General features: G+C 49.4%; 1 protein-coding gene across 1 annotated transcript; it reads right to left on the reverse strand.

Annotated features, from left to right (window-relative positions):
- Positions 1-43: 43 nt before the first annotated feature.
- TMPRSS5 (transmembrane serine protease 5) lies at positions 44-9,903 on the reverse strand. Its single transcript, XM_054223273.1, has 13 exons — positions 9,865-9,903; positions 4,284-4,410; positions 3,959-4,070; positions 3,513-3,721; positions 2,936-3,071; positions 2,509-2,622; positions 2,268-2,311; positions 1,961-2,123; positions 1,678-1,856; positions 1,206-1,304; positions 773-915; positions 246-398; positions 44-52 (listed from the first exon to the last, which is right to left on the reverse strand). The coding sequence occupies exons 1-13, from the start codon at positions 9,901-9,903 to the stop codon at positions 44-46; spliced, it is 1,527 nt and encodes a 508-aa protein (XP_054079248.1).
- Between the last annotated feature and the right edge of the window lie 17,541 nt (positions 9,904-27,444).

A 27,444-nucleotide genomic window follows, 5' to 3' on the forward strand; every position in this document is an offset into this window, starting at 1 on the left:
GAAAGGGCAGTGTTGGTATCTGGCACCTCTTCTCTACTTATTTCTAGTAGATCTAGTAAAAAAAAAAAAAAGCAAAACCAGAATCAGTACCATAAAAGAGGTTGTCCCGGAGGTTCATGCATCAAGGGTGAGCGTAGGATAGTGGAGAAAAGAGTTAAAATAGGATGCTAGCATTGAGATTTGTCTGTGCTACATGCACGGCTGTAGGTCAGGCTGAACATAGACCTTTGTTTGCTCCAGCTTACCTCTGTGATGTGATAAATCCACGGCAGAAGCTGAGCCACATTGGTATAGACCCCGGGGTGGTTGGGTTCAGCACAGCCCTGGCCCCAGCTCACAATGCCTACTAAGCGCCACGTGAATCCATCCTGGCAGACCAGGGGGCCACCGCTGTCACCCTGTGAGACAGAGCAAGGACTGATGAAGCAGCTCTGCCCCACCAGCAGCTGGGATGCGGACCAGGCTGCCTTCTCCCGTATCAGCCATACGAGCAGCTGAAACACGGGTACAACAAGTAGCCTGTGCCTCCCTGCAAAGGTTTCCATGTTCCTTCTGTGAAAATAGGTAAGCCTCAGCCCAACACCGACGCCCGGGGCACTGCGGGCTCCATGCTGCAGCGCAACGGGCCCAGCTCCACCCGTCACAGGCTGTTTGTTACTGGAAGCTATTGCCACAAAACCGAGCATTTGCTGGAGCAGAACAGAGACATAAAACATATCAGTCCTTTCCACGCCTGCTCTGCACACACAGCATACGCCCGTCACTCCAGTACCTGGCACGCATCTATTTTCCCCCGCAGGTAGCCGGCACACAGCATCCTGGCAGTGAGCTCGCCTGCGTACATGCACGAACTATTGCACCTCTTGGTTCCGATCAAGGGAACGAGAGCTTCCTTCAGTGTCTCCGTGACCTGCCCTGGGGAGGGAGAAAGAAGCCAAGGGGCAAACAAGATCTGCAGGGAACTAGAGGGGAAGAGCAGGGCAGCTAGCTGGAGAAGTCAGGAGATGGGAAAATTGGGATTACTTTATGGGATTAAATATGGCTGCTGGCGGGGGCTGTAGAGCTGCTGGAGCAGGGATGGGATGAAGGCAAGAGGCGGCATTTGCAAGATCACAAGTGGCATGGAAGGGGCCGGACAGGGCCAGCGGGAGGAAGGGGAAAGGCTCAGGCCAGTGCTGAGCAGCAGGGACAAGATGGGAGCTTACCCTGGTCTGGTCTGGTATAGCCCCAGCCAGAGACCCAACACGGGGTGCCCTGGAAGAGGTCCTGGTGGGAGGGTGGCAGACACACGGCACGGATGGCACCTGGTAAGAGGTGATTGGGTAAGTGCCAGGCCAGCGGGGACAGCTTAGTGCCAGGCAGGAGCAGGCAGGGAAGGGCTGCAGAGCTGCCAGCCCGCAGAGCCACTCAGCATAGCGCGATGAAGAGAAAGGCTCTCGGGCCAGCTGCTCTGGAGACTTCAGCTCCCACAGCCACCTTCCCAGTAATTCACAGCTCTGGCACAGCCCCAAAAGCACCACACTGCTGTGCATGCTGCCTCCCGGGTGCCGGGCTAGATACCCTTGAAGAGCTGCTCTGAAATGGCAGGCTCAGAAAAGGCTGGGGTTCGGCTGTCTCTTAACTGTGGGCTCAGACAGACAACTCCACAGACAGGAGAAGGACACAACAGCAGCTTACCTGAGAAGTTCAGGGGGACTTGGAGCTTCATCAGAGCAATGTCATAGTCTAGGCTACTGTCATTATAAAGCGGGTGGTAAATTATTTTCTTTACCGATACTCCGGCCTCCTGTTTGATGGAGCCATGGGTGATAATGCCAGCGAAAACCAGCCAGGCAGAGGCTTGAAGCCGCCTGTAACTGAGCAGAAATACAGCATGCCTCCAACTGCAGGGCAACAAGCTCTGGGATAAGAACAGCTACACAGTGGCTCCAAGGGTGGGCGCGGGCGAGCCCGGAGGTACCTGTGCACGCAGTGAGCTGCTGTGATGATCCATTCCCGTGCCAGCACCGAGCCTCCGCAGTGGTGCCGGGAGCCCTGGTACAGGCTGACCTGCCAGGGCCAGCGCCCCGGGGACACCTCCGTCCCCCCGACTACCCGCAGGGCGCCGGGGCGCAGCCCACACTCTGCAAGGCAGCGGGGAGCACGCGTTCAGCGCAGGTCCTGCTGCCAGACCCTCACGCTGGAGGGCGCGGGAAGCACGGGAGAGAAGGAATCACTAGATCCCAAGCAGAGATCTCGGGGACATAGGGAAGGAGAGGGGCACTCACCTGAGCATTTCAGAGACACAACGCGACCTGATTCACAGCTGCTCCTGTGCAGGAATAAGCCTCGGGTCAGAAAACACATGAACAAAAAAATCCCTGGGGCACTATGCAGCCACAGCAGTCCTCAAAGGGGGTGCTTATTGCACAAAATCAGAACAGATTTTGTGTTCTTAAGCCTGAAAAAGCAGCCTCTTTTTTTTGCAGCCCCACCAGCAAACTCTGCTTCCCCCAGGCCTGCCCTTACCTGACCTGCCACATGTCTTCCAGGCTGCCATCCCGGTGGGGTCTCACCTGAATGAACTCCTGTGTGTCATTCACCTTGACGTTTGTCAGGTTCAATCCTTCCTGGTGGATCATTCTGCAGAAGCAACAGTCAGTGTCCCAGGAAGGGCTGGGGACCTTGTCAGGGAGTTGGGCATTTAACCCCGCCACGGGAACAACAGCCCACAGTCCTGCTGCTCTGGCAGCCAGGAATGGACCTCCTTGGCAGGAAGAATTTTCTGCAGCTCTTCCCACGGGTCCCCGTGGTAGCCCAGCACCCACTTTCCACCCACGTTCACCAGGGAGTTGCCCTGACAAGCCTCCCAGCCTTCAGCGCCTGCTTTTCCCAACATCATCCCCCTCGGAAAAGGGCGAGTGGGGGTCCTGTCGGCCACCTCCGCCATGCCCACCTGAGGTACCCGAGCTGCCGGCAGAGCAGGGTGCCCAGGGAGAGGCTCCAGCGCTTGTGGCATGCCAGGAGCCAGCCAGGGTGGCCTTCCACCTGCGCTTCCAGCAAGGAGTTTGCCACATTGATTCTGAAAGACACTAAAACCATTCCATCAAAGAAAACCTGCAAGTTCCCTTCCTCATAGGGATCTGTGCAGGGCCAGCATAGTGGCAGGTCATGCGCATGTAAAGAAAAAAAGCCACAAGCCCCAGAAAAAGCCATTATAAACTATACATGAACCTATTCACATATTTTCAGTGCTTGTGTGGCAGCTCTACTGAGTGATTACATGCAAAGGAGTCCGGCAAGAGTTGCCTTTGCTGTAGGATCACTCCAGGCAATGAAGCCGTAATGCTGGGGAAAGCAGTAGGACTTCAAAGCAAAGCGAAACAGTTGCAAAATGCAGCTGAAAGCAGCTGGTACACAAGGAACATATTTGTTATTAAAGAGCATCTTTTACTACTCTTGCTGGCCTTGGCGGGCACTGTCCTGCTCCCCTCCTCTCCCCACCCTCTGTGGCAGCAAGCAAAGATATAAACCTCTACTGGCAGCTCCACGGACAACAGGGTCTTCCTCTTCACCATCACCACACGCTGGGATCGCCTCCGGCTCCGGCAGCGCAGTGAAGCCCTGGTCTAGCTGAGGCTTCCTCAGGTGTTTCACTTCAGGAAACAGAGAAGAGGGTGGAGGGTCACTGACATGGTCTGGGCAGCATCCAAGGATGCACGATATCGGGAATGGTCCTGCCCTGCCCGTTGGGAGAGGTGATGAGCCTCTCAATGGACACAGCCGCAGCTTGCTGCTGGGACCACAGCACCGGCAGCAGACCCCTGCTGGTCCAGCCACATTCCCCCATCCGAAGCCACAGCTTGCTGACCAAGGAGCTCCCGTGACCATCACCCTCTGCTGCTGGCATTCCAAACTCACTTCCCAGTTTGGTGGCCAGGCTCTGCCCGCAGCAGCAGGGCTGTCCCGGAGCAGACACTGACCTAGGAGCCATGTCCCAGCCGCTGTCCCTCCCAGCAGCACGACGAGCCCAAGCAGCAGGAACAGCCTCCTGACAGCGCAGAGAGTTTTGAGAGATGCATTAGCAGGATCTTTAAGAAAGAGAGAGAGAAAGGAGATTAACAGAATCTCGTCCATCTCTCACAGCACTATCAAGCCCCTGGTGAATGCCCTGGGTCATTATGCACCTCACCCGATCCTTTCCCTGCAATGCCAGAAGGAAGTGAGCTAAGGCCATGGATTCTGAGGAAGGTCAAGACTGAGAGGGGTCCCCTACACCCAAAGCCCAAAACCAGCTTACCCACCATGTTCCAGGGAGACCTGTGTCCTCCTCGCTTCCCTCCTCATCTCTGCTGCTGGGCTCTTGCGGCTTTGCACGGCATCCTTGACGCAAGGTGGGTTGTCAGGAAACTGCTCAGGCAAGGCTGGGCTCTAGGGAAAGGAGCAGAGTAGTAACAAAGGCTGGGTCTGATGGAAGGGGACAAGTTTCAAGCGTAGACCCTGCCGCCCGGGCTGGTGCTGCAGCAGACGGGCAAGGAGAGGAGGCGCTTTCTCACCATGATGGCTGGGAGCTGATCGCCTGGGCTGCTGCCCAGCTACGGGAGACAAGCACACGTGTTTCCTGGGAACCAGCTCAGGTTTCCCTCCGCGCACTCCCGTGCACGCCCACTGCACCACCACCACGCTGAAGGGACCCCTTCTTTTGCAGACACCCCCTCTGCCACTGCCAGGGCCCTTGCAGCAGGTGGGGGTGACCGCTCAGCAGCCCCCAGCTCTGAGGAGCGGGCTGCTCAGGATGGGGAACCCCTGGGGAAACACTCCCATCCCTCCCTGGTGCCAGGTCAGCAGCTGTTGAGCTGCCTCAGCTCACAAACTCGTCTTCCACCTGCTGCCCCCCCCACCCTTTCCCCGCCATTATTTTGCTTAGGTGCCATATGGGAAACACTGAAAAGCAGTGGTGGCCCCCAGGCTGTCCGTACAAGCAGGAGCCCTGCTGGCAGTGAGCCCCAGGGCGCCGATGGCAGGAAAGATGCCAACCAACCACTCTGTGGTAGCCATTACGTTCAGGGAGACAAGACCTTGTGGAACAAAATGTCCTAAATCAGGAAGAGATGAGAAAAGACAGCCTGCAGCTGCTCTTTATCACCTTCACATCTCAAGCCAAGTGCCTGCCAGCTGTGATGTGTAAAGGGTGACTTCCCTGCACACAAGCTGCGTTAGGGACATGCTGGTGGGACCCCATCACTCAGCAGGGGTCCCCACCCCTTGTGCACAGAGACCTCCAGGGAAACAGCCCCGCCTCCGGGTCTGCTGGATTTTCCCTGACGTCTTTTGGCTGTAGCACACAAAGATCAATAAAGGTCAAACAGCAGCTTTCAGTTCGGCTTACAATTTTCCACATTATTTCTTGTTGCTGAAAGCTGCCTGGCAGGTGCCCTTGCAGGAAGGGAAAACTTTTAACCTGTGCCTTGGGTACTGGCTCTCCCGCATCAGGGCACGAGACGCTTTTCTTACCAGCACAGAGCCCTCGCAGCAAAGGCGGATCAGAAATCGCTGGTGCTGCTGCGTCCGCTCTTTTCCCTCAGACCCGACAGATGCTCCACCACAGACATGACACCTGAGGCCGACAAGTGCTGCTCATCCCTGGCTGGCACACTGGACCGGGCAGGGATGGCACCAGGATCACCTTCATCTCATTGCCCAAGAAAATGAGGGGGAAACCAGCAGCTGCTGGCACAGGGCAGGGGAACACACAACTCGCCTGGTGCATAAACCTGCCTCTTGGCTGCCTGGCACCGGGAACCATCCTGGCCATAGCCTGCTCACAACCCTTGCTACTCCCCACTACACAAAACCACCCCAGGCTTGCGGCCAGGTTTGTAAAAGTTGTCAAATTCCCAACACACAAATATGAGCTCAAACGTCATTATGGAAGCCAGACCCAGGCAGCGAGCTGCACAGCCAGAGATGATCACTGCCACCAGAGATTCCTGGTATGGCAGCAGCATCCAGAGTCCCTGGGAAGAGCCCCAGGTCCCCGCTGTGTCACCCAGCCTGTCTGCACAGGCACTTCACCGGCTGTGCCTTTTTTCTGGCTGGCCATACCCCATCCAGAAATACTAAGATAGCCTTCTCCAATTAAGTGAGTTAGAAGACTAATTTCCCCTCCAGGAGAGAGGAGACTGTGTACTGACTTCAGCGTGTCTCAAAAACAAAAGGCAGCTGAAGCAGACTTAAATAGCTGTCTCGTAAAAGAAAGACTTTTCTTATTTACATACTTCTCCATCCCCGAAAGATATAGCTGATGGCTTGTTGCTCAAAATATCAATGAATTTTTAATGCTATTTACTCAAGGAAACTCCTATGAATATTTCATGATAGCCCTGTCTTGCAGGTTCAGGCTGAGTTTTCGTGCTGTCGAACAGCACGGTGCCTGTTGTGCCACAGGTCTAAGCTGTGCCGAGCCGGAGGTGCAGCTCCTGGAGAGCAGGGACCCCAGCACCAGGGGAGACACATGCTGCAATGCTGCTGAAGACCCATGCCAAGATGCCAGCTACAATTCCCTGGGGACGGGCTCCTTTTACAGCCTGGTGCCTTGCAACCACTCAGCTGGCGTGAAAACTGGGCGGTGGTTTTTTGTTTGGTTTGGGTTTGTTTTGCCCCTCCAGGCCCCTTATCTCCTTTCACAATCAGGCCAGAAATCCAGAGGCAGTGGCCAAGGCTGCAGACATGCCCCCATCACAGTCTTGGCTCAGCGCCTGGCCCTTTCCTGTCGCGGCCGAGCTGTACCTGGAGGCGCCGGAGCATCTCCTCAGCCCAGGGAGGACTGTAGATGGTGCTGGAGGACCAGGGAGCACCGGTGGGAAAGGAGGCAAGAGCAGAGGCTGCAGAAACCGGCCTGAGAACCCTCTGCGGGCACCTGCCGCCTTCTGTTCGGGCTCAGAGGAGGGAAGGACTCAGCCGGGGCTCTCGGGGCTGCCAAGCGCCAGCCCGCAGCCACCGCGGGACCAGTTCAGGGCATCTCCCCTCCCAGCAGCCCTTGCCCTGGGGCTGTTGGAAAGCCAGCCGGCCTCCGCAAAACTTAAATGAAGGTGCAGGCTGTGACCCACAGCCAGCGAAACACAAACACCTTCCCTGCAAGCAACAAAACACAATGAGCAAGGATCAGTCTCTGCAGGGAAAATGATAAAAGAGAAATTCCCAGAACATACATCAGTAGCAGCAGTTGAAAAATAAGACACATCAATCAGTCTATACTAACTCGCTACTCTGAGTCACGCTCACTTTTTTTCTTTTAAAACTCATTAAAAGAAGATCAATATTTCTATCAATTCTGCTTGCCTGCAATAAGAAAATAGTGACTAAAACAAGAGCTTTCAAAATTAAACATTGACACAGACATGTAAAAGGTAGGAAGGAGCACAGCACTGTAGCTTTTTTCCTCCTAGTTTTCATCATTTTTCTGTGGTTCTTTAGAAAAATAAGAGAGAAGCTGTAATGATTACAGACATTGACAACCACTGAAATGCCCATGTGCTGCACGAATACCTGACAGGTGGCAGAGGTGCTATGAAGCATAAGATGTTTCCTTTGTCATTTTTCTAATATTCCCATTGAAACAGACTTCCCATGCCCACCCGAGAGCAGCAAGCAGGGCTCAGCTGCAGAACAAGCCAGATGTGGGCTCACGTTGCTGCAACGCCAAAGCTGCTGAAGTCATGGCTGTGCCCAGCAATGCTAAGACCTAGCCTACAGTTTGCCAAATGACATATTTTGAACTTGTGCAATAACAAGCAAAAATTCTCTCCAGTTGTTCAGTCAGTTCTGCTGAGATTGGCAAGAAAAGATCACTCATTGGCACATAAAATTGCATATTGAACACCTGACCCTGATGCATTCCTCTCCAAACTCCGCTTGGAGGCTGCTGGGCATTTCCAGGCTGGGATAGGTATCCAGGCTTGTTCTCAAGCAAGCCACTTGTCAGCAGGCACCCTGCCCACAGGCCTGGCAGCCCGCTTCCCAACAGCGGTCTGCGGTACACTGCAGAGCAGCCGGGGGAAAGGGGCTGCCCAGGTGCTGCAGCTCTCAGGCGCTGCATTGCAGGGACTTGATGGGTATGGATTAAGGCTGCGGCCTGTGGGTTTGTGGCAGCATCACAAACTGCCCTTTTGTGCTGGGCACAGGAGCAATGAACCAAGAACTAGTCTCCTCCCAAAAAGCTTTCACCCTGGGGTGAATTTTAGCCCATATGCCCAATACATTAAGTTTTCAAAGCAGCTGAATTTCACTTAATTTCTTTGTTTTAGCCTATGCTCAGATTGCTCCATCCTTTCCCAAGCAAAAGCTGAGTTCTTCCTTGGGGATTTAGCCAGAGGGACCCTAAGCCTCCAAAACAGTGCTAGAAAAAAAAAAATATCAGTTTCTCTCATCAGGATTTAAAGCATCTCTCTTGTTGATACGGGTTCTGCCCCTTGTCTCAAGAGGTTTTAAAATCCTTCCTGCAGCCCCTGAGCTCTCCCATTCAGACCGTCACAGCTGGACAGCCCCGGTAGGAGAAAAACAGTATTTCAGTTTTAATTAGGGCTGGGAGCTCCCAGCAATATTTGCTGGATTCGATGCCTCAGACCACGTCCAAGCAGAGGGGTCTGTTGCTTACCAGGTGCCAAACAAGCTTGCCTTTTGAAAAACAATATGCAAGCTCCTGTCTTGTGCTCTGAGGGAAACCCGGTGTTTAAGTTCTCACATATGAAGCGCTGAAGTGTGAAGTTGCAGACTGGCAATGCAAAAACCTGGGAGCCTGAAAACTCTCTGTACTTACCCCAGAGGAACTCGGGAGGAGAAGACCCAATAAAAAGCAGCCAAGTAAACGTCGAGCAAGGCAGGATTCATTTGATCTAGGATGAAAGCTCATTCAATCTCATGCTGCTGGACTGCTAAAGCAGAAAGCTCTGCAATAGCTGGGGGCAGGGGGCAGAGGGGGGCAGTAAATGAGAAACAGTCATTTATTTCATCCAGTAGCTGGAGTTCACAGGGCTCCCTGCCTGTTCCATCTGCAGGGCAGAGGCAGCTCATCGCTCTCTGAGCAACTGAGAGGGAGAGCAGAGGGGTGCCCAGCGCAGTGTGAGCTGGTACCCAACGGGAAGAAGGAGCAGCAGCAGGAGGCTGTGCTCCTGCGGATTAACCAAGGAGTGGGAGAAAAATCAGATGTTCTGAGCGACAAGTGCAACAGCCCTGGCACTGGCAACACCACAACGCCCCCATCCAGCTCCCCAGATCACCCCCACCCTGACCCAAACAGGGCTGTGCCCAAAGCTCTCCTGGGCAGACCAAACAAGGCAATGTGGCCACGACCTCAGGACGTCACTTTGTCCCATCCTCTTGCCTTCTCCCGGATCATTTCCTTCCTTACCTCATTTCTTCTCTTTTTCCCTTTAGTCTCCTATCTAATAAAAGTGCTTCTCCATGCGATAAGGCAGACGCTGTAAGCCAGTAATGAGAGAAAAGGCCAAAAGCAGCAGCATAAAACCTGCCTAATCCTGGTAGCAGTCAAATCTCATAATGGATAATGAGTCCTGGATGTCCCAATTGTGATTTCCCAGCAGTGATGCTGTGGTTCCAAAAAAAAAAGTCAATAATAAACCCTCAAACAGCCTTCCAACCCTCACACCCCCAAGTGTTTCCTAACCCCTTTTCCTAACCCCAATCCCCATTTATTCCCATCTCTAGCAGGATTTAGATATCTCTGGAAGGAGGGTAAAGCAGCTTGCCCTAGACCTGTCATTGCAGTTACGGCAGAGTTTAATATCAGACTCGCAAAACATCCCACTCACGTCACTGTAAGAAATAAGACCTGCCAGACCAGATCTGACTAGCCATCCCTCTCACCTTGTATCTTGTCTCCAAGGCCGATATCCCAAACCTCATAATGGGAAATTATTCACTAAGACTCTGTTTAACCCCAGGCAGTGGGAGATGTACTGACATGAAGGCAGATAGTTTATATCCTGTATGCATTTAATGGAACCACACATCTACCCATATTTCATATAAACGTCCAGTCCTATTTGGACATTTCCACAGAGTAAGAAGTTGTTACTCTAAGCTTGACACGTTGTCACTGTATCATTAATTGTAATGATCCATTTCATACCCTCTCCTGCACGCTGACCCCCTGCACACCCGCTTGCCAGCTGAACACTGCCCTGTGCCAGACCCCCTCCACGAACAGCATCCCCACCACGGCGTGCGGTTCCCAGGACGCAAGCAGCCCTCCTCCCAGGGCAGCTCAACACAGATTTACCCGGTGCACCACCCCCTGCGGCATGGAGGCACCCGCCAAGCAGAAACTGGCCCCTGCCCTGTTCCAGCCTTTCTCCCAAAGCAATTTGCTATGTAATCGTTACAGAGCTGAGGGATGGCAATTTCAAGAAAACGAGTTTCTCTGTAGAAGGAATTGAAGAGAGGAACCACTATAATAACCTGATACAATCATTTATTTAAAAAGCAGCTGGCACCACTTGAAGCAAACAGAGACAATTTAGAGGCAATTCTCTGCAGAGACAATACCACCTTCCCCGGCTCCGGGGCACGGGCAGAGGCAGTGCCTTGCACCACTGCGGGAACCGGAGGCCCTTGCTCCAGAGCAGCAAATATCAAGATTTCTAAGGGAAAGGGCGACAACTCACAGGTCCTGTGAGCACACATCGCCACCCTTACACCCTGCCATGTCTTGGGCAACATGAGGTCTCATGACCCATTTCCTTCAGACACCTTGTGCTTCCTGCAGGAGAACAGACATCCTGCTGGATATAAAGCAAAAGGACAGAGACTAATCTAAATTAAAGCCTGGAAGAGTACTATTACAGCACCAAAATGCAATGAGCCAGTCAGTTCTGCAGCCTGTTTTCTCATCTCCTGCTTCAGAGGAGCAAAGAAAAATGTGTCCCTCTCCACTGGATGCTGTAACTATGAGAAGCCACGGGAAACTCTCAGTGCTAACCTTGAGCAAGGCATTTTCATTTTCTGTACCTTCCATTTTATGACTGCCATCCTCACAGGCGATTTGTAAGATGCAGTATTATTTGATACTTATGTTTCTGTGCTTCTTCAGAGGACTAACAGCCAGAAGAGGGCTGGGCCCTGGATTCTCAGTCACCTAATAAACGTAGAATTTAAAGACGTCAGGGATAAAATGGTTTTGTTAGCTGTATCATGTTCCAGTGCAAAGATACCCTGAGGGATTTCTTCTCGGAGATGAGTCAAAGAAGAATGATTGTTAAGGAACAATTAATACTTTGTTCGTTCTTTTCCATTTCCAAACACAGTTCATTTTGTCACTTTGTCGGCTGACTCTTTGCCCTTATGAGTTGCCGAGGACCTACTACATCCCAGGAAGGGAAAAGGTAAAGAGACCTTCAGGAGGCTCAACGGCATTTCTCCCTCAGCTGTAGCTGTACGTCCTGCATTAAATCACAGCCTCAGTGCAGCTCCGGGGATGTCACCCCGTGGGTGGCAGGCAGCATGTGGGACTGCATCTGGGACACGGGACAAACCCTGCGGCATGGCAATTGCCACCCTGTGGGCTCCACGCTGCTGCCTGATGCCTCAGTTGTGAGCTGGGCTCACCTGAACTGGGAAGCTGCTGCTGGTGAGGCTCTGAAGCACAAGGACATGCTGGGCAGAAGGGAGACACGGAGCTTGGCTCTGCTGCCAGGTGATCGGGCTACATCCCATTTGTGCAAATATGCAGGAACCAACAGAATCATAGAATCGCCTAAGTTGGAAGGGACCTTTCAGATCATCTAGTCCAACCAGCAACCTAACACTGACAAAAACCATCACTAAACCGTATTGCTAAGCATCCAGTGCCAGAGGCTGAACCAGTCTGGTATCACTTCCACTCTGGTTTTGGCCAATTCTTGCACGACGAACTTGATTTGGCAGCTTGAGGAGCAGTACAGGATTGGGGTGACAGTCCTGTCAGTAGGAGCCCTGTCCTTGAGGCCACAGCCAGAGGAGCCTGTGCTCAGTTTGGCTCAGCAAGGCACATCAGGGCCACTTTCTTACACAGGGAAGAGGCCCAGCATCACAACAGTTTCCATCTGCAAGCTGTAACAATTAACCACTAAAGATGACACGGAGAGAGGACCAGAAAGAGCCCGGGCAGAGACAAGCTGTGACCCAGGCTGGCCTCACGTCCCAGCCAGCGGCTGCAGCCAGGCCCAGACGGGCAGCCTGCCACGCGCGCTGTTAAATACGGCACCCGCTTGCTCTCTCCTGGCGGTGCAGATGAAGTCACCAGCTGATGTAACGGTGGCTGAAGGGCGGCCGGGTCTCACCCGCTGCCGCACAGCATTACCATCTTGTTTCACAGGGAGAAGTGAACCTGATCTATCCAACTCCTTCCCCCATTTAAAAAAAACCTACACAAAAATAACAAAAAACCAAACAAAAAAACCCAACAGAAGACACCCCAACTCTGAAGTTTTCAGCAATTTCTTAGACTTTGATGGCCTAAGGTACACCAGGGGAAAATGCAAGTAATCCTCACATTCTGCTCGGCCAAGGTTTGCAGTAGACAACTGCAGAGGAAACCCAGATGCGTGCAAGTCCCGTACAGAGCAGCTATCTGACAGCAGTCAGGGACACTACAGTAGGATTAGAGTTCAGCTAATAAACCCTTTCGTAAGATGGCACTAAGAGCCATGAGGGAGCAGGATGGTGTTGTGCAGGTGGACATGTGCTATTATCCTACAAGACAAGAGCTAAACAATCAGGCATACTTATCTGGATCATAAAAATATCCTTAAACGTACTGTCTGCAGGTACTAGGATTGTGCATACTTTTCTTTTCTTCCCCCTTTTCCTGTGCATGCTGTCATTTAGGTTCTTGGGATCCTGCAGAACCAGCCTGAACCATGCGACCCTGCCTGCACCGTGTGCCTTTTGCTGCAGGATTTGGGAATGCCCAGAACACCCTTTCTGCTAAGTGCTTTGCAGCATCGTGCTGTTTATTTGCACTGAGAGGAGGTAAGGCTTACAATGGATTGCAGACCTGCCTGGCTTAGGGATAGAAAAATGGATACCTGAGTGACAAAATGTTCTTGACCCACCTTGCTCATGCCCTGGTCAACACAGGACCGACTTTCAGAAACTTTTGACTGAAAAGCACCTTCTGTGTGCTCAGGTGCAGCCCTGCCTTATCTCTGCTAATCAGTATATTATCCTCCTCATGCCTTTGTCAAATACCATCTTTAAATTGTTAGATTTCTGACTCCCAGGAGTTCAAGTTAGCAAGCTGCAGCAGAGCCTTAGAGTTTTGGTGGTTCATAGTTCATAACATCCTAATTTTCTTCTCACGTACGCTTTATACTGGAGTGTATTTGTGTTAGCAGAGCTTTTTCCTTCAAGGAGTTTTTCCTCTCTATGGAGTTTGTTCTTCTGTTTCTTCTAAGTGCATTTATAATCTGCAATCATTTCTCCTCTCAGCCTTTATTTTACACAGCTAAACAAGCTACACCAGGCTTAGGAGAGACTATTCTACCTCCGCCTTTTCTATTCCAGGTCTCCAGTATGAATGACCCATTATTCCAACGGGGTTTCAAGGCAATTAACATCTTCTGCCTCTCCTGGGACACGCTTGCTTCATACAACTTTTCACAGCCCATTGTACTTCTGTGCTTGCCCACTGAGAGCCCCCACCTACTGCAAACATTACTCACTAAATACATGAACTTTTCTCCAACCAAAATTATCTGCTGAATTCGATCAGGATTTGTAAACAGCTTAATTTCCTCCCAAAGCTCAATTGTTTGGGGAGGGAGGGAGGGAGTATTTACTATTTGTTTAAATCCCTTACCCTGGCTGTATTTTCCCCACTGTTGCTCTACCAGTGGAAGAGATGCCCTTCACAGACTTGGAGTGTGCAGGAATCTAATCGATCACATCTCTGGACTCTGACACCATATGGTAAACCGGCTTTGAAAACTCTCCTTTTGGACCAGATTTTTCAATGCAATTATGCAACTACTAATTGCATTCCTTCAGAGTCCAGCACGTTGATCTTTCCACACTGATTCTCCAGTGTGAATTTTTACCCTTCTATTTCCACAGCAAGATCATCCCGATCAGACAGGTCATGAAATATTATCAACTTTAAAGAAGCAAATCTCACAGTAGCTGCATGCCTACATTTCCAGTTTCTTCCATGTCATTAGTCAACACTTTACTCTTCTCAGACATACTAAATTCCACCCTTCAATGCTTAAAGATGGACTAAAGCGCTAGACAGTACCAGCAGCAAGAAAGGCCATCCACAGTGGCCTCTCGAATGTCACTGAATAGGGAAGACCCCGACACCCACCCGCACACCGGAGGGGTCGGCAGGCACTGCGGGTTGCTATAAAGCTCGAGCAACGGACAGACTGACTGCGACAACACTTGCTGAACCCAATACGAAAGTCAAAGTGCTGGATTTTAAGTATACCACCCCGAGAGTGTATTTAACTGCCTACAGAAGCAAAGCTGAAGGATTGACTCAAAATGTGTTTTGAATAACGAACAAAAGAGGCAACAAACTTGCTCTGTGTTTGTGGGCTTTGGAACTAGGGGAAAATTACAGGCATAGAGGGTCTCTGGCTCAGCGGCGTTAGACATCTCTATGGGCTGCTGCTTTTGTTGGTGGCCAAGCGCAGATGAGAGGCGCAAACACTCAGTGACTTAGTTCACAGCTGCCCACTCTCTCAAGCGGAGGATGCCCACTGTGCCAATTGCATTGCACGTTTGTGGGCTGCAACTGGCTAAACATCTTTCCCAGCATAAGAGGAGCTGCAGTTCAGTTTCATCAGGCTAAAGTTCCCTTTGCCAGTTAACTGGATTTTAATTAACACAACTCATTGCTTCCCCAGTCAACAGCAATCAAAACTGTAGAAGGTGTAAGGGACAGACTGTAAATTCCCTGAGGAGGGGCAGAAGGCCCTCCAAGCCTTCAATGGAATGCCTCAAACACTCACAAGGAAATAAATAATGCAGGCCTGGCCTTCAAAGAACTGATAAGGCTCACACTTCTGGCGCCTGAAAGTGTGGGAGACCTGTCTTGTGAAGACAGGATAGTTCTGCCACTCGTGTGGTGAGCTTGCTAGTTCTCAGTTCTCGAGGCCGTTGTGTCCCACAAGTGACCTTTGCTTCATTCTCCGCAAAATGCATATGAAAGCGCACACCCTGCATATGCTAGTGAAGATTATAGAGATCATGCTAAACATGTATGACTATGGCACTCGTCTCTCCACCCAAATCATGCTGCACATCACCTGGGAGAAGGGAGAAACCTGAGACGAGGCTGTCCTCAGCAAGGGGAGTGGACCCTGCTAATTCAGCAAACAGAAAAGGGGAAAATAAGTGCCCCTAGGGGGGAACAAAGAAGAAACAAAAGAAGAAGATTGTGCCTGGGAAGATTCTTCCCAAGAAAGAAGACTGGGCCTGGGAAGATTCCCTGAAAAAGACGCTGGAACCAGGGCCGGCAATCTCTTTATCTCTGTCTTTTCCTTTCTCTGTCCCTCAGTTTCTCTTTTCTCTTAGAATTGTTAAGTAACAGTTAGCATTGTTAAGTAACAACCTTAAGTACCGCTTGCCATAATTTGTCCTGTTAATGCTATAATGTTAGGTAAGACAATGCACACCTCACCACTTGCCATAATTTGTTATATACCTAACCAATTATCATGGACTTGTTAAGACCTATACTAACCATTTTGGGAAGTTAATAAGTGTTCGTATATGGACCTTGAGATTTCTCACCTTAGTCCGCACCATTGAGAATTTACGAATCTGAAGTCACTTACCCTCCCTCTTCACTGGGAGCGGGACGTGACAGAAGGCAATACCAATAAGCAGATTTTAGTCTCCCCAAAGCAATCCCATCCTGAACGACTCTTCTCATTCTCCCTTTCCTTAGTTTTTTTTGCTCTGCAAAGCCCACAACAGTTATGTGCTGGCAGCGACTCCTCCGCTGACAGTCCTGTTCCCATACTGTGCTCATACATATACATATCTTACAGACAGACACATTTTGCAATTTCCACAACCTACATGCTTCCTCCCTGCAGGGAACTCCGCAGCCTGAACAAATTCAGCAGCACAGCATCCGCCTGACCTGCACAGCCCTCAGCCTTATGGCTGGGAGTCTTCCACCCCATTAGCTTCTCCTCTCCCCAAGGGCCATGGGAGAGGCAAGGGTCAGCAAGATCTTAATCAGCTGTCAGAGCCTGCAGTTCCAGCAGATGCTTTTCCTGACCTCTGCCCCTGCCCTCCTGCCTTCCTTCTGTCCTACAGAGGCCAAGCTGGGGATATTTCTCCCCAGATTTTGTCCCAGCTGTTGAACAGTCCACATTTGTAAAACAGGTGCTTCTGATTTCCTCTAAAAGTAGCTCTCCAACATGGGCTTGTTTGGAACATCAGTCTTTTTAAGGAAGACATTGCCCACCTGTGGGCAGCAGAGCTCTCAAAAGCCAGGATGTACCCACCTCACCCTCCTCTCCCTCTGCAGCATCCACAAAAGCTAATGCTCGTAGCTGCATCCACAGGACACCACCTTATCTGCAGCTGCCCAAAATCACTCTCTGCTCTGCTCTTCAGCTCCCAGAGGGGTCACTGAACTCTGTGTCGGGGACAGCAGGATTTTCCATTTCTGGTTCTTTCTAAAGACCCGGGAGAGAAGCATTGCATTTACAGAACCTTTTTGCATCGTGTTCTTCCCCAGGGATACAACCTTGGCAGGGCTTTGGATCTATAAGGTGTAAAATGTACTTGCAATCAAAGTCCTGCCAGAAAGCTATCCACCTGCAAAGATGGATAGGTCTCCTGCTTCTCATTAAAGCCTGCTAAACACCTAAACACCCGATAAAATTAACTCCGTGCACTCAAGGGGAGCTTTCACTTTTTCTGTCATTGTTCAGCCCAACAGCTTCTCACTCGGCAAGAAAAAGGTATACCTGGTAGCAGGTGGATATTCCTGCCAGCCTCGTCTCACAAGATATTCGAGTTAGAGGCTACTAAAACTGATTTCCTCCTTAGAAAAAGAAAAAAAGCTTCCCCCAGCCATCAGCATCATCCCTCCACAGCAGAGGGACACGAAGTTGTGGCCAGTGCTGTTAACCAAGAACATCTGCCCTGAAGCTCACTCATACAGTCTATTTAGCCCACATTATGGATCCTAATTATACATTTTAATTAAATGTAATTACAGTCCCTACTTATGTAAACAAACATGCTGACTGTAATCACGAATTTATAAAAAGCTGTTATGAAGCATAGATTCAGTTACAGAGAAAACCACTTCCAATAGCTTCTACCCAGGTCCAATCCAATCTGTCAAGCCAGAACATACAAGTTGCTAAGAATCAGTCCAAGTGCCACTGTGGGAAGCAGCAAGGATTAGGACAGAACGACAGTAAGGACAGGTCTAACCATGCTCTCTGTTCTTCTGGCAGCACCACAGGGTCTGCAACCCTGGGCTGAACCCATGAGCATTACCAAGGGTGACAGAAAACCCGGCAACACTTTGGGGTGACAGAACAAATCATGTGCATTTGCTTGTGAAAGCAGCAAATTCTCTGGGACAAATTAAATCTCTGCCCCAGAGAGCAGAGAGAGAGAGGCATTTTTACACATACAGGCACAAAAATTAGCCCCCCCTTATGCCAGCGTTTACCAATATTGTGGCCAGCAGCAACGCTCCAAGGCATGATATTTAGGGGAGTAAAATTTCAAAGTAGCCTTTCCTTCACTCTTCTTCTTTCTTTCCTCCCATAAATTCATATGAGGTAGTTACTAAGCACTTTGCCCTGAAGCAGTGGCCTTGATTAATCCCGCAAAGGATCACCTAACACTCAACCCCAAAATCTCTCTTGTCATTTTCTTCCCGCATGCAAACAGTTTCGGCAAACGCAGCCTTCCCCAGGGCAAGCTTTCTCCAGCTCAGGAATTAACACATTTGCAGAACAGTGGGTGCCAAACAGGAAAGGAAAAAAAAAATCAGGGGTTCACTTTTGAACTGCTACAGTACCTAATTATTAAATTAGATGCATATCACCCCAATTTACTCTCCTGAAACAAGACACTCAGCTGTTTTCCAGAAGAAAAATACTCTTCAGAAGTCAGTGCTCTCATAAGTGCAAAACTTGAAAGAAACAAGGACATTTCTCTACATTACAAAACATCCTTGGCACTGCCTATTTCCATGTGCCTTCGCAGTTCCTATTGCCATCTTTCTTTTGCTTGTCAGACATTTTCCATCTTGATAGCTTCTGGATGCGGAGATCCCTCTGAATTGCCCATTTCTGTGCTCCTAAACACTCATTTTGCAGCAAGGAATATTGCTGGATATTTCGCCTGCACTCATAGTCACAACGTGGTTTACATACCTATGAGAGATGGGGATTTTTCTTTCACTCCACAGTTAAGGGAAAGGGAAATTGTATCACACAGCTTTGTTTAATGCAGTTTTAAGACCCTTATCCCAAGTTTTTGGTTTCATCTACTCAAAGGCTGGTGTCATTTTATAATCTGCCTTTTCTATTATCACAGGCACCAGAAAACAAAATACTAATGACAGAATTGGACACATGCAGTAATCCCCAGTCATCTCCTACACTTGCCAAAGTGTAGATATATAACAAGGGAGGAGCATTAAGGATTCTGCCTGCAAAGCATCCAGGAAACAGGAACAGAATGAGCCTTCAGAGGTAAAAACCCCATATAACTCTAGAAAAGGATGAGGAGCTGAACTCTGTCAGCTGGAAACTGTTCACACAACAAATTGGTCTGGAGTTGAAATGTGTAACTCCCAGATGTGACTAATTGCTCATCTCCCATCTATCTTAGGCATATGGCTGATTGCAGCTGAGCCCCTTTATTCCATGCTAAAAAAGAGTTTGTGCTATTAAGCAATACATCTAAGCAAGATGGGAACAGTAAAGATGCAAATGGCAAACGTTAGCAATAAACCACAGCCCTGGATAAACAACAAGCAACTTTCCTCTTCCCTCCCTGACTCCCCTGGTAACAAACAGTCATCACTGTCAGCAGAGTCTCAGGGGAGAAAAAGCCCCATTCAGTCTGCATCTTGGCTTTATCACCACGAGCCACCGTTTATCTTCTCAAACATATTTTACCATCCCCACAACACTAAGCCGCAGTCCAGACAATAACACACCCTCAGCACTTCTCCCAGCAAAGTATAGTTATTGTTGTGGCATAAGTGTCACAAGTGTAGAAAAACAGGCTATTATTTCCATCCTATTTCCAATGCAGCTAATTAAGCATGTTTGTTTCACCAGGCATAGTTTGATAACAAAGCTTTGCAAATAGACCAAAGTTAGAGCTATATTAGTAATTAGATTGTAAGCATTTAACGGGTTATCAGCAAATGCCTCCTCTGTGGTGAGGCTCTTGTGCTGCTTCCCTTCCTCCTCAGCCCAGAGGTGCAACTGGCAGGGAAAGCCGGTGTGCACGGAGGGGGGCAGTGGGGAAATAAATCACAGGAAAACGTTACCCTAAGTGACCTCGTTGAGGGTGTTTCCAGCCAAGTTAAGAGCTGAAGTCCTATGTCACAGGGAGGAGGGAGCTACGCAGCATTTCCACCAGCAAATACATGCTCACGTGCTCCAGGCTTGGTGAGGGCTTGCTCACGCAAACCGCTCCATTGGCACCCTGGGGCAGCGGATTGACTGCTGGTGGACAGTCAGAGTCTTACTGAGAGCATTAACTCCTGTAGTGATGCCACTGGATGTGGAAAAGGCGCCCACCCCTTTTGCAAAGCCTAAAGCACAGACAGCAACTCTCCCGGAGCCCGAGCTACCGGCCAGGGCAGGGCTGTTCAGCATAAGTAACAGTTAATTCTTAAGTAAATGCATCAATGTCAAGTGAAAAATATTTCCCAACATTTCCAAGTTCACCCATTTTCTGAGTTCGGTCAAGATTAGAGTTCTGCTTCAAGAAGCCATTTGAGATCCAGTTAATCAAGACTACATCGGGCTGACAGGAAGAACAAGTCTTGTGCTTTAAACACTACGCAAGTGACGGTATTCAGTAGGAGCAGGAAAATGCCCAGGGCTTATTGGGGGGGCTATGACACATTATTCTCTAGTCTTTCCTCACAACACTTTCTGAGGTGGAAAGGGAATGCATCACCTCATAAAACGTTAATATTGCCGCACTGGGTATTTGACATTTCCCACAAACATTAGTAATGGCGCCACAATTACAATAAAAAAACCTCTGACAGATTTTAATATTAATAAATAATTCTTATATAATTACTCAAGAAGTAGGGAGCTAAGGAGCAAACCCAACTACCCCCGTGAGCATCAACCATTTCCCTCTTCTCTTTTCCTGTTTGTTTGACATAACAAAGGAGCAACGACGCCAAACGGGAGCCCTCAGGCACTACCGAGGGACGGCGAGGCCGTGCAAGCCTTTGCGGCAGAGGGCAGCTCTTGTGCGGTGCCAGCAGGGTGCTTGACAGAGCTGCCATCTGTGACTCGCCTTTAGGCACTGCGACGGGCAAAGATACACGTACATTTTAGTAAGTCTCAACGATGGAGATGCTTCTTTTTTTGAGGCAAAGAACATTTTAAAATTGGCTCACAAGGTGCCACGCTAACACACAGGTACTAACCGGGTTAAGTTTCTGTCTGGAGCGCTACCAGTCTCCGCCTTACAGCTCGCCCTGCTACGGGGGCGTCAGCCTCCGGGCCCGGCACCGGGCACCCCTTCTTGTGCCTGGCATCGCCTCCCCGCGCCCCGTCCCACTGCCCCGCAAGGTCCCAGGCCGGCGGGGACCGGGAAGCCGGGCTGAGCCCCGGGCTGACAGCGAACACTCGGCTCTCCCAGCTGTTCAGGCGGTGTGACTCAGTAAAACTCACTTAAGCATTATGCCGCACTGGCAGCGCCTAATTAAATGCTAATGAACCAGAGGGCAGCGTGCTCAAAAGCCAACACTGTCAGTCACAGAACGGGAACTTTTTTTGCCCGCTGTAAACAACACCCAGCGGCCTAAGCGCAACGTCTTTCTTCGTACAATATTTATCGGCTATATCGTTCTTCACCAGAGCTGCCTTCCAGCTACAGCAAGTACGAAGCTGCACGAGGGTATTAAGCACTTTGACTCCTCCAGCAACACAGCCGGTGCTTGTTCTGCAGAGGACACCGACTGCACAAGAGAAGGGTCACGACCAAACTCCTGTTATACAGCAAGCATTAGTCCTGTATTGAATTCACTCGCTAAAGACACTCAGTTTTAAAAAGCAGCTTACCAATAAATCACACCTAACAGAACACAGGAACAAATTTGCTGTTATTTCAGCCTGAGGATTGTTTTTCTTACTGAATCCCTGGTATTACAAAGAGATGGTTTGCACATGCAAGAAAACATCATTTTTCCCAATGCCAGGGAAAATTTTGCTTTTGTCATCTGTGAGATTATGAGTCAGCCCCACGTTCGCAGGCGAGGAAGAAAAAAAAAAAACACAGTTCTTTATCTGCACTTCCAAACGCTTTTGGGAGCTGCTCTTTTCTGTGGCAAAGTGCAGCACAGAGGCAGCTCCCAGATGAACCTCAGACACCCCTGTCCCTTTGCCACCCAAGTCCTCGTGCTACCACGACGCAAGTGCTCCAGGATCAGATCTGACTCTGCACTCAGTAAGGCTTCAGTGCCACAGTTGAGGGCTGCCTTTACTCGGTAAACAGATTTGTCTCCTTCCTTTACACTCTAGCAAGATTGTCAATCTTTGTGAAATGAAAGGGAGGCAACAAACAAAGACTTTTGACACTTTTTTCCACAGACCAGAGCTGATTACTGTCCCAAGCACCCCGGGGAAAGGGGTAGCAGCTGGTGTTACAGGAATGCTATTATTTTTACCCTTTGACAAAAGACATTTCCATGAGGCCAGAAACCACAGCACGTACAACTACATATTTCTGCAAAGTCAGTTTTACCTCCTGACAGGGAACTATTTGTCTGCCAATAAGATGCCCGATGCTTTTTTTCCCCTTTTAGCATTGATTAAAGCTTTCAAGCACCTTCTCTCCACCGCGGAGGCTGACCCCTAGCCCCAGGAAAACACAGCTCCTGGTGGCTCTGAGCAGCACAAACCCTGCTGGGCTCCCTTCGAGGAGCCACAGCCTTTGGCCATAGGACAGGAGGAACTTGAAGGCAGGAGCAGTCAGAAAGTACCAGAGGGGTGGCAGAGAGGCCGCCCCACCCCCAGTGCTGAGGACCAGCAGGAGGGACTCGTCCCCCCGCCCAGACCCTGTACCTCTCAGCAGGGCCCTGTGCCTACCTCGGCCCTTCAAAACAGTACCGCCACAGCACCCACCTCTGCTCTCAGCTCAGCCCACGCCTGAAAGACAAGAGAAGGACCCCTTCCCTCTCTGCCCCTCTTTTACAGGGCCCTGGTGCAGCCCCTGCCCCAGCTGAGGGCAATGAGCATCCCATCAGTGCTGCCACCTGCCCCACCAGCAGGTGTTTGAAATCTGCTCTCTCCTGCCTGCCTCCCCTTCAGATGTCAAATTTGCTGCATTCTGTCCTGCCAGTAACAGACAGATCCCCCAGGCAAGGTGGCAGGGCTCTGGGGAGCATTCACCCCTTCGCCTTGCAAAGACCGCAAAAGCCTTTGACACCCACTGTGCAAGGAGAGGGGCTGCAGGATGCTGTCTTTAGCCCACTAGTGCCGGTGCCTGCTGACATCTCCGCAGGAACGTTATTACGTTTTTGGAGTGTATTTATGTCCTAAGAAAAGATCAGGTCCCCGGCCCTGACGTCCAGTGCATGGCTCTGAACCTGCAAAATGTCCTGCCACTGGCTTCTGCAAGCCTTTTCCTGATAGCGGTCTTATTACTTCCTGCTGGCGATTTCAAAGGTGTTAATCTAATGAGCCATTAGAGACAACTAAAAAATAGGAGAAAGAAATTGACTTAGCACTTCTTTCCAAAAAATACTGTAACTGGAGAATTTTAAGTAGAGCGAACCAGAGCAATTTTAATAATATTAAGCTGAAATTGACAGCAAAATGAGTGAATACAAAAAAGCAACAAAAACCCAAATATATATAAACCATAAGGCATTGTGAAAAGAATATGATTAAGCTTTCAAAGTTATACATTCAAAATTTAGACAGTGCTGCGAATGAGGTCTTTTTCTTCTCTGGTTAAGAAATACCCTACCATATAATCACATAACAAAGACTATGTAATAATTCATACAAAGGGAGCTGCTGCTGGCAAGCTTCATGTGGTTTTCTTTTACCCTCCCATGCCCAGCTCTGCAGCACTAGTGACACGCCTGCCCCTTCGGCATGATCTGCACACTGTTGTGACCACGTGTCACCACACACACACTTTATATGTCCTAAAAAGAAGTCATCAGACTGAAAGTAATCAGAATGGCACTGTTGCCCCTTCCGTCTCAGTTGAGGGAAGAGAGACATCCATTTACTAGAACATTTTATCAGGGTCGGATAAGCAGCGGGTCCTCGGTTGCAGAGGCTCATTTACACCTGGGGAAATGCAGGAGGGCACAGGGAAAAGCTGAGGGCTCTGTGCAGAAGCTCCAGAAAGTTGGTGGAGGGATCCCAGGCAGATGCATCACCCATGAGGGGAGCCGCTGTCAAAGAGCATCCCTATTTTCTGAACGGTGAATGAAATGAGGTGCCTGATGCTGCTGTACTCTCATTCCCAACCACAGAAGGAGCAAATTCCTTCCATGGTCCAAGTGGTTCATCTTACATCTGCCAAATAGTAAATTAATTGCTGCTCAGCAGGGAAACCAGACTCCTAAATCTTGAAACAAAGTCCAAATCATATGAGCCAACGTCTGCGTGTCTTGGCCGCTCTTTCTCAGCCTCAGGTAGAAATCACAGGTTTTACTGTAAAAATAAACGTGAAAATTCCCACGTACATTTCCTGCCTTCATTTTCATTGTTAAAGCAGTGAAAACAACAGCCAGGACACACGACTGTCAGCTACTGATTCAATATTTTAGCAGCTTGCTAAAAAGGTCAGAGATACTCCCCAGAAGAGCAGCTGGCTGATGGTCAGGCGTGGACCAGCAGCTCCCAAAAGGGAATCGATCTGCACTGCCACTCCTCGCCCAGGGTCAGCGCTGCCCTCCTGGCTGTCCCCTCCTAACTCACTTCAAAGATGATGATGGAGCAAAAAGAAGGAAGGGGCTGTGACAAATAGCCATGTTTTGCACAGCGAGTGCTGAATAATAAAGCAGGGTTGGTCACTAAGAGGGCTTTTCAACCCCTCTGCTCGATGTTTCCACTTTAGAGGTCACAGTGATTCTCAGCCCTCACTAAATGTGTCTGGCGAAGGAAAGGCTATTGATGCTCCCATTAGAAAGGGCTAGTAGGTCAGCACATGTCTAGAAGCAGAGGCTGGACGGAGCTGTAGGGTCCGAGGGGTCAGGAGGGTTTGGCTTGACTCAAGGCGTGAAATGCAACGTGCCCCCGCTGGTGCCTTCTCCGTTCCTGTGTGTGTGCTACAGAGCAGCAGCAGGGCACGCAGTGCGTGAAGAAAGGTCTGTCTGGCACAACTGCTCGCTTTCGCTTTTCAAAGGCAGACAGAAAACCAGACCACGTCTTCAGAGCATCATTGAATCAGAAAGAGCTTTTTAGCCTCTCATTTTAGGGCAAATCGAGCAATTTGTCACGTGTAAACGTAGCCTGCAGTGGCTGGTTGATACCAGCTCCCTCACCAGTTATTAAGTTCCATTTGTAAAACAGCTGTATTGATCACAGCAGATAATTACTTGTTAATAATGGCATTCCTGATAAATTGCTCCTACCATGAAATTTACTGCAGTGGCTTTGACACTTCTCTATTGGTGAGATTTGCACTGTTTGATAAATTGCTGCTTCATGTTTGAAAGCGTAACAGTTTGCCATGGGGCCTTTTTTTTTCTTTTCTTTTTTTTTTTTTTTAAGGATGGTGGAGGGAAAAAAACCAGTGAGTTTGGAGGGATATTTTCAATCAAACCATGATCATAGATATTAAGCCAGAATTCAGCTCTAACCATTCAGATGATGGTTCAGGAGAGAGAAAAGCAAAGCAGGGACGTGGGTTTTCTCCCACCAGCTCTTGGCACTCTGTGCCATCAGCCTGTTGCTCTTTGAGGCAGCCACCAGAGCTCAGGGGGCTGCAGCTACATGGGGTCATGTGCCTGCAGCCTCCCTTGTGCTTCCAGCCTTCCCGCCAGGCTCCTGCCTTAAAAGTGTCACCCTGTCCCTTGGTCCAGGCATCCTCCCACTGCTCTGTATACGAGGGATGCTCTTTTGGGTACATTGCACTGAGAGACTGCATAACACAGGGTGGCAAGAGAGAGAAACTGAGATGTACGCCAGGTAAATAAATAAGGATATGATTACTACAGTGCTTGTTTTTCACTGTGTCACATTAATAACAACACCACCACCAACACCACAATATTTCCAGATACCAGGGGGATTAAACATCAAACTAATATTTAGCATGGTTAGGATTAAGCAGAAATAACAGCTTTATGATTAGAGTCGGAAACTGCTGCTAATAATGACTGATTACGCTCCTGCAGAGGAAGAATTATAAGTACTTAAGGTCAAATAACCTACCAAAAATTTTTAGCAGCATAAAGCAGAAATGTACTGAGAAGACCAATAAATTGTCTGCTGTAATGGGGCTGAATGTTTAGTGGACAGAGAAGTCAGGGGAGGGAGGATGTGACAGTGTTTCCAATAGATGAAACAACAGTTGCTTGTCTCTATGCCCACAGCTACCAAAGCTTCAGGGAAAAGTTAAACTTATGAGCAAAAAGGGAAAAAAAAATCCTTCTCAAGTTCCTGCTGCGCAGCGGCACAAGGCAGACTCTCCTCTCTGCATGGGACTTTTATCCCTTATACGCAGAGACCTTGCTTATTGGAAATTATTTTAACTGTAACTTGGCAAAGTCTTGCCTTTCTGCCAGTTTCCAGCTCATTAGGTTTGTCTTTATGAAGTTTGCCACCTCCTCTGGGCTCCTCTCAGCAGTCTACTTTTCTATGTGTTTATTTTCTCCAAAACGGCGATCGCTTGGCAAAATGCAACAAGGCAGAGGCAGCAAATCTGTTCTGTTGTGTAAAGCTGGAAGTGAAAGAGAGAGGATCCTGGGGGGAATCCCCACCGGCCGCTTGCTGCAAGGTTAGAGACACGCAGCAACCCTCAGTGCCTGCAAAACACCAAGGGTGTTCGTGATGTTCTCCAGGGGCGCATTTTCTCTCCCACCTGGCAGCTCACCCAGGGCTTGGCCAGTAAATCTTATAGGTGAGAGACCTGCAGGGAAGAACACAACCCCTCAGGAACCAGGACTACCTCTTACGATACTTGTGTACCGTGACCAGCAGGACGGTGTGGCCAGGACAGCAATGCCTGGTGCGCCATAACACAGCTAAATAAATGAAAAAAGAATTGTCCGCCCTCCTTTCATGCTGAGACTGCCTTCTCTGTGTCGTAAGAAAAGCCTTTAGTGGGAAGAACCCCTGTTTCATTAGAGCTGGAAATGGCGAAGGGACACAGTTATGGGCTGGGAGCCATTACAAGCAAAGACAAAGAGAATTAGTGGTGTCTCCTGTGACAGCCAGGAGAGATCGACCGTCCTCCACACACCGCCTGAGACTTTTTGTATGGCAGAAAAACATTGTTTATTCCTGCTTATTGCTGTACTCGTGTGCATCCCTTCTTGGCTCATCTCTTCCCTGTCTTTCAGACTGTCTCAAAACGTTGGCAGTATCTGCCAAAACAGGGCTCTTGCTCAACAAGGCGTTCTTATGCTGCCATTATGCAATTATGTGCATCTTACTATTTGGTTTCCACTTCCATATGACCTGTAGCAGCCAGATCCATTCAACAAGATAGGAAGCCTGAAATTCTATTAGTCAGAGACAAATACATTGCCAGATTCACACAGTAAGCGCTACACTTACAGGAGAGTACTAATTCAATTCCATATGCAAATATACCTGCTGAAAACACAATGTACCACTGTGTATGCAAATCCAACCAATAGGTACTCGGATTACTCACATAAAAGAAAATAAATGCAGGATCCTAAGTGCAACATTTCTTTGCGTTTGAAATTCATGGTCTTGTTAACGCAGCAAACATGACTTTCTCTAAGTGTCTGTATTAGGAACGTACGGTTCTCCCAAAGGTGCCCTCATGTAGTAGAACACAGCGATATGAAGTGCATTCATGTAATTATTGTACCTAAACACATCTGCTGAAGAAAAATCAAATAAATCTGCAATGCCCATATACCACATCCTCTCCACCTCCCCTGCCACGTAACTACCATTTAAAAACTTTCTTGCTATACACTCAGGGCAACACTGAGCTCAAGCACCTCACAAAACCCAGATAACTCCTCCTGAGGAGGAGGAGTGCGTGTTGCACACT

Source organism: Rissa tridactyla, chromosome 17, assembly GCF_028500815.1.
Source record: "Rissa tridactyla isolate bRisTri1 chromosome 17, bRisTri1.patW.cur.20221130, whole genome shotgun sequence".
NCBI classification, from domain to species: domain Eukaryota; kingdom Metazoa; phylum Chordata; class Aves; order Charadriiformes; family Laridae; genus Rissa; species Rissa tridactyla.

What these genes read in the sequence shown, in the direction of transcription:
- TMPRSS5 (XM_054223273.1), bottom strand. Translation starts at nt 9,903, where the DNA reads ATGAGGTTTGGGATATCGGCCTTGGAGACAAGATACAAG. An exon ending in GGGACATGGCTCCTAGGTCA is followed by an intron (nt 3,722 to 3,958) that starts GTGTCTGCTCCG and finishes CCCAACGGGCAG; the next exon opens with GGCAGGACCATTCCCGATAT. An exon ending in GGAAAATAGATGCGTGCCAG is followed by an intron (nt 399 to 772) that starts GTACTGGAGTGA and finishes TCTGTCTCACAG; the next exon opens with GGTGACAGCGGTGGCCCCCT.